We start from the raw sequence: 18,891 nt of genomic DNA on the forward strand, positions 1-18,891 counted from the left end.
TAGTGAAATAAGTTCAGCGGAACTTAATGTTTGTTGAATTAATTATACATCAGACTAAATCTACGATGTAATCTACAATAAAATCTGCTGAGCATTTATACATCAGATTCAGAAATGTGTTAAATATTTAAACTATAAGAATCAGTTGATCGTGGCAAAACTTTTTTAAAAATTTATTTTCCACTAAGTTATTTTTAAAAATCTGATGGAAAATATAATAATAATTGGATATGTTCCTATTTTTTTGTCAAACCTCTGATTATTGATCAAATTTTCATCAGATTTAGATTTAGGCCCTTATTATGATCGGCGAAGCGAATGAAATTTTTGGTGAATATGAATTTTTAGTATTATGATTAGCGAATTTGCTCAAGTTTTAGGTGAATGATCTGTCAAATCTGTCGAATTAAGATTCTGCAACAAGTTTGGCGAGTGAAACCAAAAATCAACATAATACATAAGTGTTTTTTATTGGATATTATAGGATATAATGGAAAAATCTAAACTATCTGTAAAAAAATTTCATAAAATGCTACAAATAACTATAAAAAATATTGATTGTTTAATATTAATTTAAGAATGAAAAAAAACAAACCAAAAACAAATCGAGCATTTAATTAACTTAATGGAGAACAACCATGTAATTGCTAAAGGGATAGGAAAATTCAATTGTATACATATGTGTGATGTTAACATTATTATTTTCAGTAGGTTTTTTGATGTCTTGCGAATGCAACATTTTGGATCTGGCGTATGAAAGCATTCGTGGATCATAATTTTAAAATGCCATTCGATTCGCCTAGTTCATTTGACTGGACTTGAGGAAGCTGATGTCTTATTATAATAAGGATGTTAATCCTAAATTGAATCTGCTGTGTAATATGCACATATTGATTTATATTTCTATTATATACATTCTGATTTTACTCAAAAATAAATTTCTTATTTTCAAAGCTGATATTTTTGAAAACGAATAATTATTACACAAGTTATAATAAAAATGCGTTTTTTTTTTCAATTATTTGAATGTCATTTTATTATCTTTATTCCTTCGAATCTTTTATATAATAAGGCAATTGCATGTATAAAAATTTCAATGTATATTGAAATTTTTCCACTCAGTTAATTTTAACTTCATGAATTTGCTATATATACATAGTTCATAAAAATTTTCAAAATTTTTTAAAATAAAATATACATACACTCTGTATAATTTATACATAGTGTATGTATATTTTATTACACTCTGTATAAATTATACACTCTGTATAATTTATACAGAGTGTATGAAATAAATATTATATATAATGTAATTACGAGTACATTACAATTTAAATTGAGGTTTGTACCAATTAAAACTTTTATTTTTGTATGCTTCATCATACAGTATAATGTATGGCGTATTTTGGAATTAAAAGAGTTTTATATGCATTTATTGTATACATATATATTTTTGGTATTGCATTGTATTTTATTTTCGTATTATATAAAAATATATTGCATTGCTTTGCTTGATATAAGCATATGAATGTATACCATTTATGCATATACATACATACATATTTAAATATTATTTAGTATAAATATTCAAAAACTCATATTATTTCGAAAATATTATTGATTTTCTATAAATTAAACTATGATTTTTATAAAAGTAATACAAATATTTGTAAATTATACAAATAAATTATACAAAAAAATAATTATATACGAACAATAATTATTGCAGGTGAAAAAAGCAGGAAATCTTTTTTTTTCAGTTCAAAACACAAAATAATTGTTTAATTTTCTGTTTTCTAAATCACATAGACTAGAAATTTATTCAATTGTAAATATTTTTTGACCTGCAGTACTTATTGCAATCCTGCTTGTTTTGCTCAATAATCTTCCTTCAAATTATTTGTATTCTTTAATAGATCGCATATAAAAAATGTATTTAAAAATTATAATTTAAATTTTATTTTTATGGTGAATTTTTTCAGTTATTAAAGTGAATGCACAATTTTGATATTAAATATAACTATTTTCAAATTACAATTTCATAAGATTGAATTCATCACAACACCTACATTAACTAAATTTTCTGCTTGTATATCTAAAACAATATAAGTAATATTAGGTAAGAAGTTATTTTGCTTTGATCCTTCCATTCAATAAAAGTTAAGTCATACAATAACTTTTTAGACATTTTTTGGATTTTCCGGTTGAGTTTAGGATCAGCGGCTCTAAAGTGGGAATACCCAGTTTTTAAACATAACTAAGAGTTCCTTTTTTTTTTGTTTTAAAAAATTTTGATCTTGGGTTTAAAATACGGGTCTAGACCTAATCAAAATTTTGAGTATTTCAACAATAAATTCATATTTTCGATAAATTTCAAATACGTCTTATCAATTTCTTAGAGTTTGAATATCGAGTCCATATACCCAATTAAACCAATTTTAACTGAAGTTAAAACGAAATATTTCAATTTGCTTGCAATTGTCCCATAGATTCTAATTATGATATTTTAGACTATATTTGCGACATCACTTAGGGCACTAACATTTAGAAAAAAAAAAACTTCCCAGAGTTGTGCGTTATAAAATTAAATGAACAGTAACATTCATTATGTAAAAATTAACTTAACATGACATGTGAAAAAGTAATTTTTCAAAAAACTCTTGAGACTAAAAGGTACTTTATTAAATGAGTGAAAAATCTATTAAATATTTTTACACCTAATTCATAAATATATATATATGTACATATATATTTGCACTGACACGTTTTTTTTCTGAGCTAAATAATTTTGTTCTGGATTTTAATATTTTTGTTTTTTTTTTTTTATTGGAAATTGTTATTGTCTTTTTAATTATTTTCTCTTTTTAGCACTTTTCCAAAAAAATTTTTGAAAAAAGTGCTTATTAGTTTCACTCTGTCCGTCCGTCCGTCCGTCCGTCCGTCCGTCCGTCCGTCCGTCCGTGTGTCTGTTTACAAAACTTCTACACCCTTGAAGATAGAAAGCTGAAATTTTATATATACATAGATCTTTACTAGAAACTTATTTCCGTAGAACAAAATTTTTACCTATCTCCCCCCCTCTAGAAGTTATACCCCCCCAAAACCATAAAAATGGCCTTTTTTAAATATTTGTTGCAATGAAACCATAAGTATTTTTGAAATTTTGCAAACGCAGAAAGGCAGCGGCTTGCTTCCCCTAGCGCGGTATACTATAGTTAAACTTTAGAAAAACAAAATGGCCGTTGAAATTTACCGTTATCTAAAGTCCTTTTTTGCCAAATTTTTGATGTCGTTTTTCTTCTAGATCCTATATTCTAGAACTTTGAAATTTTAGGGGCTTTTAGACATTAACAAATAGTTCATTTCGTTAGAAGAAATTTTTTTTCCATCTCCACCCCCTCTCAAGTTATCACCTCTTGAAAATCGTAAAATTTGAATTTTTGACACCCTATATTTCCGAAACCGCAAGCTTTTCCAAATTTTTATAAACGCAAAAAGCTAACGGTAAATTTCGTGACACTAAAAAATATAATTATTTTTCTTAACTCACACAATTAACCCTTAAAATCGAGCATTATGTTAACCCCTTTTTATGTTAATTTTTGCTTTATTTCAAAGACTGCATATATGCGTCATCCTAAATATATGCAATCCTAGTAATAGTTTTGTATATGAATGAAAATAATTTTTATAGTGTGATAGGTATACATAGACTGTATTTAAAAGCAGAATTTTCACTTGTTGAAGGGAAAAGTGCTACAATACAAACCATTGGTTTGACCCAACTTTATTAATATTCATGTGTACTCGAAAAAGATTCCAATATGCAAAATATGTGTAGGTATACATATTTATTTTTTATAAAATCTATATTTGTATATGTGTCTATGTATTTAAAAGAGTAGATATAAAAACCAAAACTTTGTTCCACATATAACAATACCATAGAGTATGTAAATCATGTGTATTATAATAGAAAACGTTAATTAAAATTATGCAAGTAAATACATATGCAAATAAATATTATATATATATATATATATATATATATATATATATATATATTTTTCAAGGAATTCTTTATTGAATGAAAGATATAGATTTTTAAATATGTATATGTGTGTATATTTTGTGTAGGCGTACAAAATCAGATTGTCTTCGAAAAATTTCTTTTGAATTCATATAATATTAAACAATAGACTTATAGGTTATTGTCCTTGTTCACACATTTTAATATTGGTACTTCTTGTATTAAAAAATATTTGAAGAATCTCATACATATGCATATATTATCCTTAATTAATATTTCTATTATCGGTGAAGAATAAATGAAATTTTCACAAAATTAAATATCGTATGAAAATAAATGGATATGTTGAAATTAATAAAATGTATTTGCACAATATACATATTTGTACATGTATACAGATGAATCTTTCTATATCGAACTGCCAAAATCCTAAAAGTTTTGTTTGTTAAAATCATAAACGAATGATCACAGTCAAACAAATTGTTCGTTAAATAAATATTATTTTGATATATGCATAAGTTTTTTATATAATGATTTTACTGTATTTGGTTTATATAAAAAGTAGTCTTTTTTGATTACAATTAATTTTACAAGCGGAACTATTCTCAATAATAACATATTATTCTAATTTTTAACAAATATACATAGGTTTGCAGAAACATCAAAAACTTGTTAACATACAATTTGTCTTAAATGGTTTCTTATATTTTTATCAATTAAGAGAGAATGATTGAATATTTATAAGAACTTCTTAATATTTTTTAAAGTTTAACATCATTCAGTTCAATTATATTTTTTTCTGATTATTTTATTTTCAATTTATTTGTTTTATTGTTTCAATGGTTCCATAATTAATTTGTCTTAAATATGTAATTAAATTTTTTAAATAATTTGTCTTATTGTGATCTTTATATCTGTGAAATAGACAACACATATTTAGTATATTGATTTGAAATAAAAATAAAATTATAAAAGATTTTAATGTGAAACAGTTCGCAAAACTCGTTTTTCATCAAAAGTATAGTTTAGAAAATATTCAAACTTTTAAGATTTTCTAACAATAATAAAAAAACTCTCGGTTCACGAAAAACATTTTAAATTTTAAAGTTAGATAAAGCGATTAAAAATCTATTGTTTATATTTTTAATTTAAATAAATTAATAAGGTTGTCTGAAATTAAATTAAAATATTGTCAAATAACGTGTAAGAATATAGATAATAAACTTAACAATTTTTACAATCCATGTATGAAAACCCTTGAGGATTGCTTGTAGGAATTTTTAGTATCACAAATGTAAAATATTTAATCAAAGAATTAATTTATTGTAGGAAAATGTCTTTTGTTTCCTTCAAAATCGCATTGATATTTGAAAATTTAATCACCTGAAAATGTTTTCCAGGCGAACTAATGTCTTTCGTACCGTTTTTAGCAGTTAAAAGAATTTTCAATTTACCAGTTATAAGAGCTTAAATTGGGTCAAAAATTTTGTAAAGCTCATCAAAATGAAAAATTTCAATGAACAGAATTAGAATAGCGATTCTTATGTTTGCATAAAGTTTTGTAACGTTAGAGATTTTCATAAACGCATAATACAGCCAAGCAATAACGTGATATACTCAATATATTTTTAATATTATAGTTGTTTAAAAGTAAAATATCAAAGCAAATTGAGCTGCGCCTTTTATAACAATTGAAAAGTCAGAATTGCATATGAACAAAATTTGTTCGAATCATTTATTTATGAACACTGATATAGAGCAGTTTCGGCACTCGCTATAATGTCGTGATATATTATGTTTATGAAACCTGCTATTGATTAAGCTGTTAAAATATTTTCCGGTATAGAATTTTTCTAAGAAATTTTCATATATAAATGTAATTAAGAAAATTATGTATAAGAACAGAAGTGTTATTTTCAAAATTAATATGCGGTGTGTGGGTTTTATGCTATTAATTAACAAAATTTCTATATCCTACGGGAATAAAAACATTTTTTGTTTTTGTAATTTTGCATGTGATTATATGTGCCTAATCATTTTTATGTTTTCTGCGTGTCTAATATATGCAAGGAAATTGTGTGTATAATAATGTACAGAATAAATTATTTTATCCTAAAAATAATTATGTACTCGTATTTAACATGTTATTAGAATAAAGAGCTTATAAAATGACACAATATACATAGATGAAAGAGTTTTACATAAAAAGCTCGTAGATGTGTGGTAAGTGTGTTGATAAATTCATTTAAGTAAAATATGTTATTTTTTTTGCTAAATTTTAAATAAATATTAATTTTTTTGAATTTTTTAAATTTTATATAATTAGATTGACGGGATAATTAAAATATGTTTCTTGAAAAATGTTTATACTTATACATAGCTAGCTATTTTCTCTTTTGATTTTTTTAATCTACATACAATGTTGTCAAAATGAACTTATTCCAGCTCAAAATACTATATTAGTATTATGTATTGAATTTTAATGAGCTTATAATTGCATATTAAAATAGAATTTATAATTTATTTTTAATAATCATAAATAATTTTATATTTTCACTCTAATCTATTTAAAATTTATCAATATGATTTTGATAAGGATATTTTTTTGATTAGCTTAAAGGTAGTAATCAAAAATCAAATATAATAGAAGCACAATATAACAAATAGGTGCAATAAATAAAACATAACTAAAAGAGGAAAAAGAAAATTTCAGAAAATTTTAAATATGAGAATATTTGTTTTTCAATAAGCAAAACCACATTGCGTTTTAGTCACACACGGCCGCGGACCCTAAACTTTTTGTATATAGAAATTTATGTAAAGCTGCTCACACATTACGTTCCGTAAAACCGTTTTGTTCCTTGTAAAATTAAAGTTTTAGCATATTATTATTATCAACGTGCTTATAAATATTTACATGTATATGTTAAGTAATATTATATTTTAAAATTTTACATGACGGTAGCGTGTTTTAATAAATTAATTTGATTTTAAAGCTTAAAATATTTATGACTCCTTTCATACACATAATTCTTTTGTTAATTATCCTTAAATTTAATATTTTTTTTTATATCAATAATATTATACACATACTACATATATATTCCAGTACCCTATTAAATTAATTGAAATTTTATATTTATTTTTTAAAACATATTGTTTTCTTTTTTACTTTTTTTTTTTTTTTGAAAAAATTTTACTTGTTGAATTCGATAAATGGTTGTGCTGTTATATGCGCAACATGAAAACTTTTCATATTTTGTTTTAATGCATTAAGGATGACAACATTTCTTGGAAAATTTCCAAAAAATTTTATAAAAAATCATAAAATATAATAGTTATAGTGCACTTTTGCTTTCATTTTATCATCATTCTTTAAAGTTTTCAAGACATGAAGAACAAACAATTTGAAATAATGCATATATGTAAATAAAATGTTCTATACATTTATCTCACCAGTTTATTTGTTCATTTGAAAGAGTTCATGTTGTCCTAAGTTAAAATAACAATTTGATGAATTTAATGTGAAATTTAATAAGATGTATAGAAAAAAGTAGCAAACTGAAATGTAAGGATATTGTTAAATCATTAACATATGTTACATTCTCTTATATGCATACATATGTTGTGAGTTTTATATATTAGAATATGGAACGATATTAGAATGTAGGATAATATGTTAGAATGGAAAAATTCGAATTATAATTCAATAGATTCATGGCATTCCTGCATCATGGGTTTATAAAACTAAGCTATACGTATTATTCTAAAAGCATTTTTATAATATTTTTGAAAAAAACTTATATCTTTTGATGTTAACACACTTACCCATATTTGTAATTTAACCCTTTTATCATGACGAAAAACTGTTTTCACTTTAAAATCAATACCAACTGTTGATACAAATGCCGATGTAAATGAATCATCTGCATATCGAAATAGAAAACTTGTTTTACCAACACTTGAATTTCCTATTATTAATAGTTTGAACATATAATCGAAGTTTTGATCTGATGCATCTTTTTGCATACCGGCGCCAGCCATCTAAAAAAACAATTAAAAAAAAACATTTTTTTTTATTAAACACTTATACTTTTTAAAGTACACAATACAATGTGTTTTTAATACATTTTCCTTTTATATATATAAAATTATAATAATTGCATAAATTACGTAAAAGCTTATAAAATATTAAATGAATTATTTGAATATTGTAATTTGTATGGTATGTATGTATATGATTTTAAAATATATTAATAAAACTATGAACGATATACTTGGTTTGGGGGGGGGGGGGGGAAATATAATTTTATTATAATTTTTAAACATTGAGGGCTATAGACATTATTTTAACAAAATTAAAATTTAAAAATATTAATGCTTACGTATACTTACCGTTCATTCATGAGTTTGTAAACGAATAAATTCAATGATATTTGTAATAAGTAAATTTTGTTTAACCAATTAGGTTTTTAAGTTATAAAGAAAATAATATTTAAACTACTATTATAACAGTTGAAAAAAAATTTAGGGTCGATTCACATTATATCGAGATGAGAAGAGAAAGGTTAGTTTTTTTAACTCTAGAGCCGTACACCATGCCTAGACCGTTTTGAATTTTGATTTGTTAAGGAATTATTCACACCATTTATTGGTTTTAACGTAGCACGGTTTTCTACCAACTATTGAATAATTAAATTTGGAAAATATTTTCAAATAAAATTTAAAATTCAATATAAGACAACGTTTGCAAAACAAAAGTTTAAAGAAGGGTTTTTGCTGGATTTGGATATGGCGCAAAACTCGAATTATTTTAAACCATTTTTTGTTGTTCTCGGAATTTTTCCACAGTAAAAGTCTCTTAAGCGGAATTTTGTTTACATTATAAAATACTTTTTTAAACACCATCAGAATGAAATTCTATAACCTTCTACATAAATTGGATAAACAAGTAAGAACACCCTATGAATAGAAAAAATGAATATATGCAGTCATTCTTAGACTGATCGTATCCATTATGTAAGATAATTTTTTATTTCAATTTTATAGAAAGTGTACTAAAATATCATATTCGTATTATAATACACATTCATGGCTGTATGTATAAATTTACCATACTAAGAAATTCTTTAATATTTCATTTAAAAAAACAAAATCAATTAAATCACATTATTGAACAAAAAAGACAAAATGAGTGTTATAAGTTCCTCCTTAATCCTTATTTTAATAATAATAATAGTATTATAATTTTTCAAAGTTCCTATAGAGATTAATTAAATAAGTTTTATACTTTTTATTATTTTTAATTATATAATAATCTCAAAGGATTTAATTGTATGTTTATGTGTGTGTGTATAATTTCAAATAAAAGTTGATTTTTTTTGTTATATAAACTCAGTTTGATTTTTTCAATTTTATTTAATGAGATCTGTTTTACAATAATAAGCGATCGACATCTTAAAAGCACTTCCAAATTATCAATATTTCAGAATGTGATTGATGACCAATTAATTTCACGTTGTGGACCAATTGATTTGTGGACTAAGCCCTTGATTTGCATCCGAAATTATATAATTGAAAAACTCTTGACTATACTTTCTTCGGGGGATATGTGAAATTTAGTTTTTATTTCGGCCACGTGACATCAATTTTAGTTTTGGGTTGGGGTTAGAAAATTGAACCACTAGAATTGATTATTAAATAGTTGCTGTGGCCAATCTTTACGTGAAATTTTTAAGAAGAAAATGAAAACAAGTATAATTTCCCGATTTTAAAATAACATGTTATTTTGAAAATTTTCAGTGCGTTCCTTTAAATTTAAAAATCAAATGCCTACAAAATCACCCATTTATTATTTTTTTATTAAAAATTTAATAATATTAATATTAAATTTTTCATTAATCGTATTATATATAACATTTACTTTTTTAATGTTTTCAGTTGGGTTTTTGCTTTTAATAATTAAATTTGGAATTGGAAATTTGGTAAGGAATTTTTTTAACTTTAAAGTATTAAATAATTAATTTAATTTTTATGATTTTTAACGTAATAATTTTGAATGAACGCAAAGTACTGAATATTATTCCACTATTAGCAATATTTGGAAAGGATAACCAGAAATTTAAACTCTAAATGATATTATTGAGTAGCATCAAAAATTTTTACTATTTTCAGAAAATTTTGTATAAAAGGGAAGAACTTTTGCTTAAAAACTATATGAGGAGATAGTATGAATACAAGAGTAGACTATGCTCCAACATTTTTCTTTTCAGTCAGAAATTAAGTTCCATAAAATTTTTATAAATCAAATTTTAACACATTTGTAGCATTGAAGAAAATTTAGAAATTATCCTTAAATTTAGTAGCCTCCTGCTTTCAAATAGAACCAAAAAAATTGTTCATTTTGAGAAAAAATTTAAAATATTTTTTCTTTGTCTATTCTTATCAGAAAACTTTTGTTTCTTTTTTTTGTATTTTTAAAATTAAAATGTCTAAAAAGTTTTCATGGTAACAGCTTTCAAAAAAAATAAAATAAAATGAAATCTGACAAGATACTCGTATTCATCGTACATTTAGATACTTTTTTATTCTTAAATTGTGTCTCCCTTTTTATATACTTACACATCCATACATATATTAGTAAATTTATAATTTTATGCTAAGATGTGTGTGTACTTGGAGAAAACTTGAAAAATTTTTAAATAACATTTTTTATTATGCAATATCACATATTTTTTTCACTCATTTCATTTATTCATTGTTATTTCAATTGTCTTTTATGAGAAGGGTCATGAACAAAACAAAAAAGCTAACCGACTTTCTAATAATAATATGTATGTATTATGTATGTTGTTTAGGGAAAAATGAAAAACATTTAAGAATGAAATGAATGCATACCTACACGATAAAACAGGAAATTCCCACTCAACACAAGATATACACATTACAAAAACCAAAAAAAAAAAGATAAAAATTGCATAACTAAATTCTTGTTCTTGTAACAACAAAGAGTTTTAAATAATGCAAGCAAATATGTTTTAACATAAGTACTCAATGCTTATATACACCTTATCTATTCTTATTATAACATATACGTTGTACATATATTTGTGCACTATTTAATAAGCATATTTTCATACAGATATACACACATAAGTGCGTTTGATGTTAATATAATTAATAATGTATGATAATTTTGTATCATACATGTTCACCTGAGACTTTGGTTATTAAATTTTTTAATTAGATATATGAGTTGTATGTATGCGTGCATTTTGGTGCTGCAATTAAAATTTTGTTAATCAAATGCTAAATATAATAAGATAGTATATAAATTTAAATATTTTAGAAATTTAGAATGAAATTCTTCAAAAATAGCACATAACATTTATATACGTGTATTTATTGTTTCTTTAAACAACATTAAATTTAGATTCTTATATATAAAATCCTTACTTTAAATTCTTCTATTAAACATAGGATTTTAGAGAAGAATATACTTTAATACCTTTCGAATGTCCGTTAAATGTTACAAAAATTAAAATATTTCCTTTACCATATACATATAGAATCTGTATTATGTACACGTTTTATGGAAATGAAATGTTATGTATTTATATATGTATATATAGTTGAAAATTGGAATATAATACAAGTACTATAATTTGTATAGATGTGCATAGTCATTACATTGCATCACTTCAAAGTAAAATGTAAATTTAGTTTACAAAGAAGTTTTGTATTTCTATGGAAATTCATAAAAACTATATAAAGTTAAAAAAATAAAATTTTATTCATATTCTCAATGGAATTTTCAATATAAATGAAGTTACTTTTGTAAAATAAAACGTGTTAATATAAAAAGCATTAAAACAGAACACACACTTTCTGCAAAGAGATTATGCAAAAAAATTAAGATAGATATTCTTTATTCTATACTTTTTAAGGAAGAATCAGGATATAAAATTTAATTTTTTAAAAAGTATACACTTTATGAGTTTTAATGATATTTTTTTTTACAATCACAGCTATTATATTGCTACTCTTCAAATCTTTTATTCTGTTTTTTCAAAAAACTAACAAAGAAACAAAAAATGAAAATTCTTAATTTTGTTAAATTTTTTAATTCACTCAGAAGCATCTTTGGGTATAATATGAAGGTAACACAATATTTTATTAATTAAAAATTGAAAAGCTGTAAAGTACTAAAATTTTCATTAGCAATTATAAAATAAATCTTCAAATTACTCAAAAGTAGTTTCAAATATTTATAAAAATTAATTCAAATTTTCCTAACAAGTTTACTTAGTTACTTTCCTAAAGAAATTGTTATATCTCTTAAGAATTGTACAGGGTAAAGTAATAATATGTAGTTCATGTTATAAAAGCTTATTTTCATTTTTATATCTAGTACTCAGTCGATTCTTAGAGAATTTATATTCTACGGGAAATAGAATTTTTAAAATTATATAAAAATCGAACTTTGGATCAGTTACAAGCATCCATTGTGCAGAAAATTTAGTCTTTTAAGGATCATAAAAATTTCATATTTTTTTCAATTCTCTTCGATTTTTTAGGTCGTCGTTCAAAATTTTATATGAAAAACTTTTCGCTTCGTCACAGGTTTTGCTGTGACAATAAGCAACTAAGCAAAACTAAGTTTTATATGAAAATAAATTAATGAATCGCAAGAGAATTTAAATTCAAATCTTAAAAAATTTTCGTGTCTGCTTTATTCTATCATTTCTTTATAATATTTATATGGAAACCAGAGTTGAATACCTATACATTTTATATATAGAAATAAACTCACATATATCCTATTTATATCAACATTTCTTTTGTATACATCCAATTGCTATATAACATGAAGGACTTATATATAACTTGAGCGCAATATTAACTTAACTAGCATTCTTATAAATTATTAAATCATTCGTAAATTATTTGTGGAAATACTTATGAAACACACACACACACAAAATTATATATACATATATATATACTTATATACGCATATTTATATACCATTTTAAATATTAAATATAAAGTTATGAAAAGGATCATATGAGACCAGCTAAATATTTTAAGGATAATCTTACATATTATATAATATTGTATGTGTATATCCTTGTGCATATTATTCATGTTTGTATATAGGTCTGTGTAAATTTTTTGTAGTTATGTTAAAAAAAAAAAATTATTTTTTTTTTAAGTAAAGCCTGCAAATAAAATTCTATAAATAGATTTTTCTTAAATTTTTCATTTTTTTGAAGGAGTCTCCATATTCTATACACATACATATACGGTTAAAATTGAAATGAAATTTGTCTGAACCCGTTAAAATATGTATGTTTGCATTACTGTGAAATACACTGTTTGTATTTGTATACGAAAAAAAAAAATAAATGTAATGTGTCTAATATGAGTAAAGTAAATTTAAAAAAATAATAAAAAAAAATAAAATAATGCAGTATGTATGTAATACAAGAGTAAAATTGTAAAAAGGATTTTTATGTAGTATTATTTTTTGTAGACAAACAAAAAAAAACAAAAATCCTTTCTAAAAGGAAAAACAAACCAAAGAGAAAAAAAATTTAGAAACTAAAATTTTCATTTGAATTTTTGTTACGCGTTGTCATTAATTTGATTTTCGAATTGTGTGCATAAAATAATAAGAATGTTAAATATTTTTGAAAATATTGAGATCACATTTATGATATTTTTTGCAACAGAAAACTTTAACTGCTTTACAATATTTGTAGATTGTAAGGAAACTGAGTGGGGCAGGACCAGCCTCTCGAGCCACCGCAGCTATTCCTGACTTCTCCGTCCCGTCCCAACTATAAGGCCGGAGATATCCCTAAGGAAATTGGACAGCAGTTCCCGAACACTTAGGAACCCATGTCCAAGGCAATTGCGGCGACGAACAGCCAGTGCCGGACAGTTGCAAAGGATGTGTGCGGCGGTCTCGTCATTGCCCCCACAAAATCTGCACAAGGGGAAGCCCGAGTTCCCCAGCCTATACAGGTGGTACTTCACTGGGCTTTACAATATTCAATATTTCTGCTATTTACTTTAAAATTTGTATCATAATATTTCAAGTTTTCAAAATAACCAAAAAATTTAATAATGAAAATCCTACTCATTAATTAAATATTGTAAATTAATTGCTTCCAAGAATATAATAACCTCGTAATACAAATAATCAATTGTTTAATTATTTTGGTTAAAGAAGTTGTGAAGATTGGCAATAGTATTATTTAAATTTTAAGAAAATAAGAGTATTATTGAATTTTTAAAAAATTACTCTTAACATTAATCTATTCTCATTTAAAATTTCAGTATTTTAATCCTTATTTATTAACAATATTATAAAAATTAATTCCATAAACTTTTAAACTTTTATAAATTTTTGATTGATTTTATGAAATTATGAAGAAGGGTAATTTGATATTCATATTTAATATTAATTATTTTTTATCAGAATTGTAATAAATCAATAAATTGGAGGGAATGAGGTTTATGATGATGATATTAATTACAGAATAATAATTTTGTTTTGATTACATTCTGTTACTGAAAACAAATTGGTAGTAATAAGGCGGTTTCATGTAATAAAAAAAGGTGCGCTGTTTTCATTAAATTAGGAATTTAAAAAATAAAATACAATTAATTAGCTATTACTAAATATCGTTTATTACAAGAAATTTTACTTAAATTTTTATTCAATTTACTCCAAGTTATTGTTTAATAATTCTAATTTTATGAGTTTTTATCAATTCTTATATACTATTGGTATGTTTTAATTTTGTAATAAATTATGAAAATGCTTTATTGTTTATTCATTCATCCGCTGCCTATATCTCATTCACGTTCTAGATATTGAATGCAATTTAAATTTTCGCCTGAATATATGCAATTTTAAAGTAAATTCTACATTACTCTTTATAAGTAAGATTGTATTTGATACAGAGAACTAGCTAGTGTATTCAAATAATAAAAACTCGTAAAGTTTCTTTGAATATAATGCTAAATTTCACAATTTTTTATTTATTAAATTACAAAATAAGTTTTTGATATACAATTATACTCAAGTTCTTTATCTTTTTTGTAAATTTTAATTTTTATCTTAGTTAAGCACTTTACTAAAATTGATTATATTCTGCTTGAATAAATCGCCTCTTCATAAAATATAAAGCTATATTATATAAAAGATTATAATATAAAGCTATATTTCTTTTGATCTTTTTAAAACAAAAATTAATTGCTCTAATTATTAAAGACTTAAAGATTTTTACTTTGAAACACTCAAAAAATAAATTAAATATGAGTGTATATTTGACCCAGAAATTTGTTAAAAAAAAACTTTTTAAAATTTTATTTTCCAACTTTAATAATATATAATACAAGCAATATGATACAAGCGTATAACATTAATGTCATGAATGTAATTTGCAATATACAAACTATACTGACCGCATAAATATAGCAATGTATGAAAATAAAGAATACGAGAATTTGTACAGCAAAACAAACTCGCCCATATATATAGCTCAATCACTTTTATTAGCAAATGGGACAATAAGTCATGACTGACTGTGGTCGCTAAATTGGAGGAAATACCTGAAACCATGTCTCTCTTCGGCAATAAAAAATACGTTAGCAAATAGAATTTTTCATTTTTAACAATGAAAATATCTGTATCTTATGTATGGAACTAATTGATTATGATCTACTTATTAAATAAAATTAATTGCCACGTCTTGGAAAAAGTTTTGTAAAATATAAAATAGCTACTATAATAAATATTTATGCACATATTACAAACAATATTCATTCCTGGAGTGAATTTGCATAATATGTTTAACTAAAATTTGTACCTTTAGACAAGCATTTTAGTATAGTAAATTTATCATTAGATTATATTAAAGCTCAATTTGTTTTAGTAAGACATTATTTTACTAGGCTAACACATAGAAAAGCATACGTGCGTACTGCTTTCAGTATTATTACCTTATAATTGCAGTTATAAACATATGAGTATAAAATATTTTTGTTTTATTTGCTTGTTATAACGAAAAAATAATAATAAGAATAAGTATAATAATAAGAATAATAAGAGTTCCGTTTATTTTATGCATTTTAGAAATCTTCATTCATACACATATATATATATACATATACAGACATATACATCAAAGTGTATTTATATATTGTATAAGATGAGGGCAACGACCACAGTTTGAGTATAAAATTTTTTCGAGTCTTAAACATCTTTACATAATTGATGGTTGTTGTCCTGCATATTAAATGTAGTAAAAAAAAAAAACCAACATTATTTTTGTTTTTACTTTTATGTTTATGTAATTTTTGGAATAATTTAATGGGTATAATTTATTCAACGTGAAATTATTTTGTTTTTATTTTGTAATCGTTTTCAAAATAACAAACTAAAAAATAAAACAAATAAAGAGGATGAAAGTAATTTTAATTGGAATATTAAAAGTTCATAATATAGAGATTATATTTTCAAAGTATACTTTTAGGTGCATTTTAATAATTCTGGGAATTGAAATCGTTGAAATTTTTTATATTATGGGTAACCGATTGCAAATTTTAAATTTAATATGAGATAATAAAGTTGTACAATAAAGTTAGGATACTAAAATAACCGCATTATTAGTTCGAAAAACTTTTAAATTTTTAAGATATTAAATCATGTTGATTTTTCTGGAACAATTTAAGAGAGAGAAAGAGAGATTGTGCAAGAAATTTACTAAAACTTAATTGGGTATTTGGTTTTGTAGAAGTAAAACAGAAAATCCGTAAATATTTGTAATATAAATGATCAAAATTTTATTGAATTTTGAATAAATGTTGATAAATAGTTATATAAGGGCAAATATAATCAAATATATTTTGAAGAACATAATATCTGAATAGTTTCAGATATTTTCAAGTATTTTACAGATTTTCGGAAAAGAGTTTATAATTTTTCTATAATCAATTTGGTTTCAAAATTTCACATGTTCATATTTTGACCTAACAATGACTGTTCACATTTTCGCCTAAAAAATATAATATGAAATATTTAAAAATTTATTATTTGAATGATTTCAAACCATTATTCTCATATAATGTTTATGACACAAATTACCATGCAACTTAAATAAAATTATAACTATATTATGTACGTATATGTGTATTATGTAACATTTAATAATATGTATGTAATAATATATTAAAAATTGAGAATTTAACATAGTTTTCATTATATATATAACAATTATTATAAAAGAATTAAAAAACACATAATGTTAGATCGTAATAAAAAAAAAGCAAAACTACCACAAAAATTATGAGCAACGTCGACATTTTTATAATATATTATGTAGTACAAGTTAAGAGGTACAAGTTAGAAAGTACAGTATATATATATTATAACTAATTATTTAATAATCTTACCATGATTACATGCATTTTTTATTCAAAGAACTACAGATGAGAACACTTTGTTTTTTTGCTTTTTTTCGAAAAGAAATTTATTTTGCAAGTAAAAATTATAATGGATTTTATTAGTTTTTGTAATAAAATGGAACATATAATATGGGACTCTTTTGAAAAAAAGTAAAAAAGTACTAATAAAATAGAAAGGAACTCCTTGTACTGATGGTAAAAAATATTAAAAATATTAAAAAATTTAATAAAAACATTTTGAATTAATATGAGTAAAAAATTCATCATCAGGGTGTCATCGTAAATGTTTATAGAACACCATGCTGAATCAGATAAAATATACGAATACAAATATACATATAACACCCACATATAATTTAACAGGACAATATTACACAAATTAGAGAGAAAATGACAGAGAAAAAGAAGAGATAAACAGAGGGAAAGAGAGAGAAAGTGAGAGAGAAATCCGAAAAAATATATTAAAAAAAGTTTGTGATTTTAATATCAAAAATTAATTTTAAAAATATTATTAAAAATATTCTTACATATGGAATTGGTTTTGAATTTGTTGCAATAGCTTGCACTGATGCCATAACTTATAAAATCCACTTTTTATTCCCTTTTTGGAGGGAGGTTTCTTGCTAGAAAAATTCAAATAATAAATTTCTTTTAAATATCTTTTTGAAGTAAAAAACACCCACTTATTTAACTTTTTTTTTTTTTCGATATTTTTATTTTTTTAAATATTTTTATTGTAATATGAAAAATAAGTTAAAAAAATTATCGAATTTATATTTCGTGTATGTTTTTACGCGAATAAAATCATTTTGAAACTAAATTTAATACAAGAGTGTATAGATAAAATTTCAAAAAAATTTTAAAACAAAAACCCCATTTTAGTATTATTGTCCTTTTCAAAATATTAAAAGATAATCAACAATTTTGTACCTATACAAATTTTATTTGGTTTTTTAATTAAAATTGCAAATTTTTATCAAAATAATTTCATATATATACATAAATTTAAATCTGTATAATATATGTATAATTTTATATAATATAGAAAACTTGCTAAATCAAAAAAATAATGTTTTCGAGGAAATTTAGTTTACGTATACCAGGAGATATAAATAATTCAATGGTACAAGTAAATAAAAAGTACACTCACATATTTTGCGATGGAATCCTAAAGTATGGCATTGACGCAAGGAAAATAAACTCAAAAATAAAGCAAATATAATATGAAGTACTCAAAATACTCAAATTTTACTGAAAAATGGCCTTTACTTACCAAGACAAAATCTGAGTTTAAGATTTAGTTTTTCAATAAAGGAGTAAGTTTTTACTTTTCTTCTAATGACTCCAAAATTAAGAATTAGGTTCAGTAAACAAATTTTCCC

The 18,891-nt window shown here is 23.4% G+C and overlaps 1 protein-coding gene across 2 annotated transcripts in view; it reads right to left on the bottom strand.

The window, feature by feature from the left end:
• Positions 1-18,891, bottom strand: part of LOC129611154 (ras-related protein Rab-3) — a 110,400-nt gene that overhangs the window by 8,209 nt on the left and 83,300 nt on the right. The window contains exons 2-3 of one of the 2 annotated variants that reach the window (XM_055524123.1): positions 18,037-18,132; positions 7,859-8,074 (exon numbers count right to left, since the gene is read on the bottom strand). In XM_055524123.1, the coding sequence (XP_055380098.1) occupies positions 7,859-8,074; positions 18,037-18,084 (264 nt within the window). In that variant the 5' untranslated portion in view covers positions 18,085-18,132. The remainder of the gene's footprint in view (positions 1-7,858; positions 8,075-18,036; positions 18,133-18,891) is intronic. The other variant, XM_055524124.1, reaches the window with a different exon arrangement.

Source organism: Condylostylus longicornis, unplaced genomic scaffold, assembly GCF_029603195.1.
Source record: "Condylostylus longicornis isolate FDR11 unplaced genomic scaffold, ASM2960319v2 ptg000048l, whole genome shotgun sequence".
NCBI lineage: Eukaryota > Metazoa > Arthropoda > Insecta > Diptera > Dolichopodidae > Condylostylus > Condylostylus longicornis.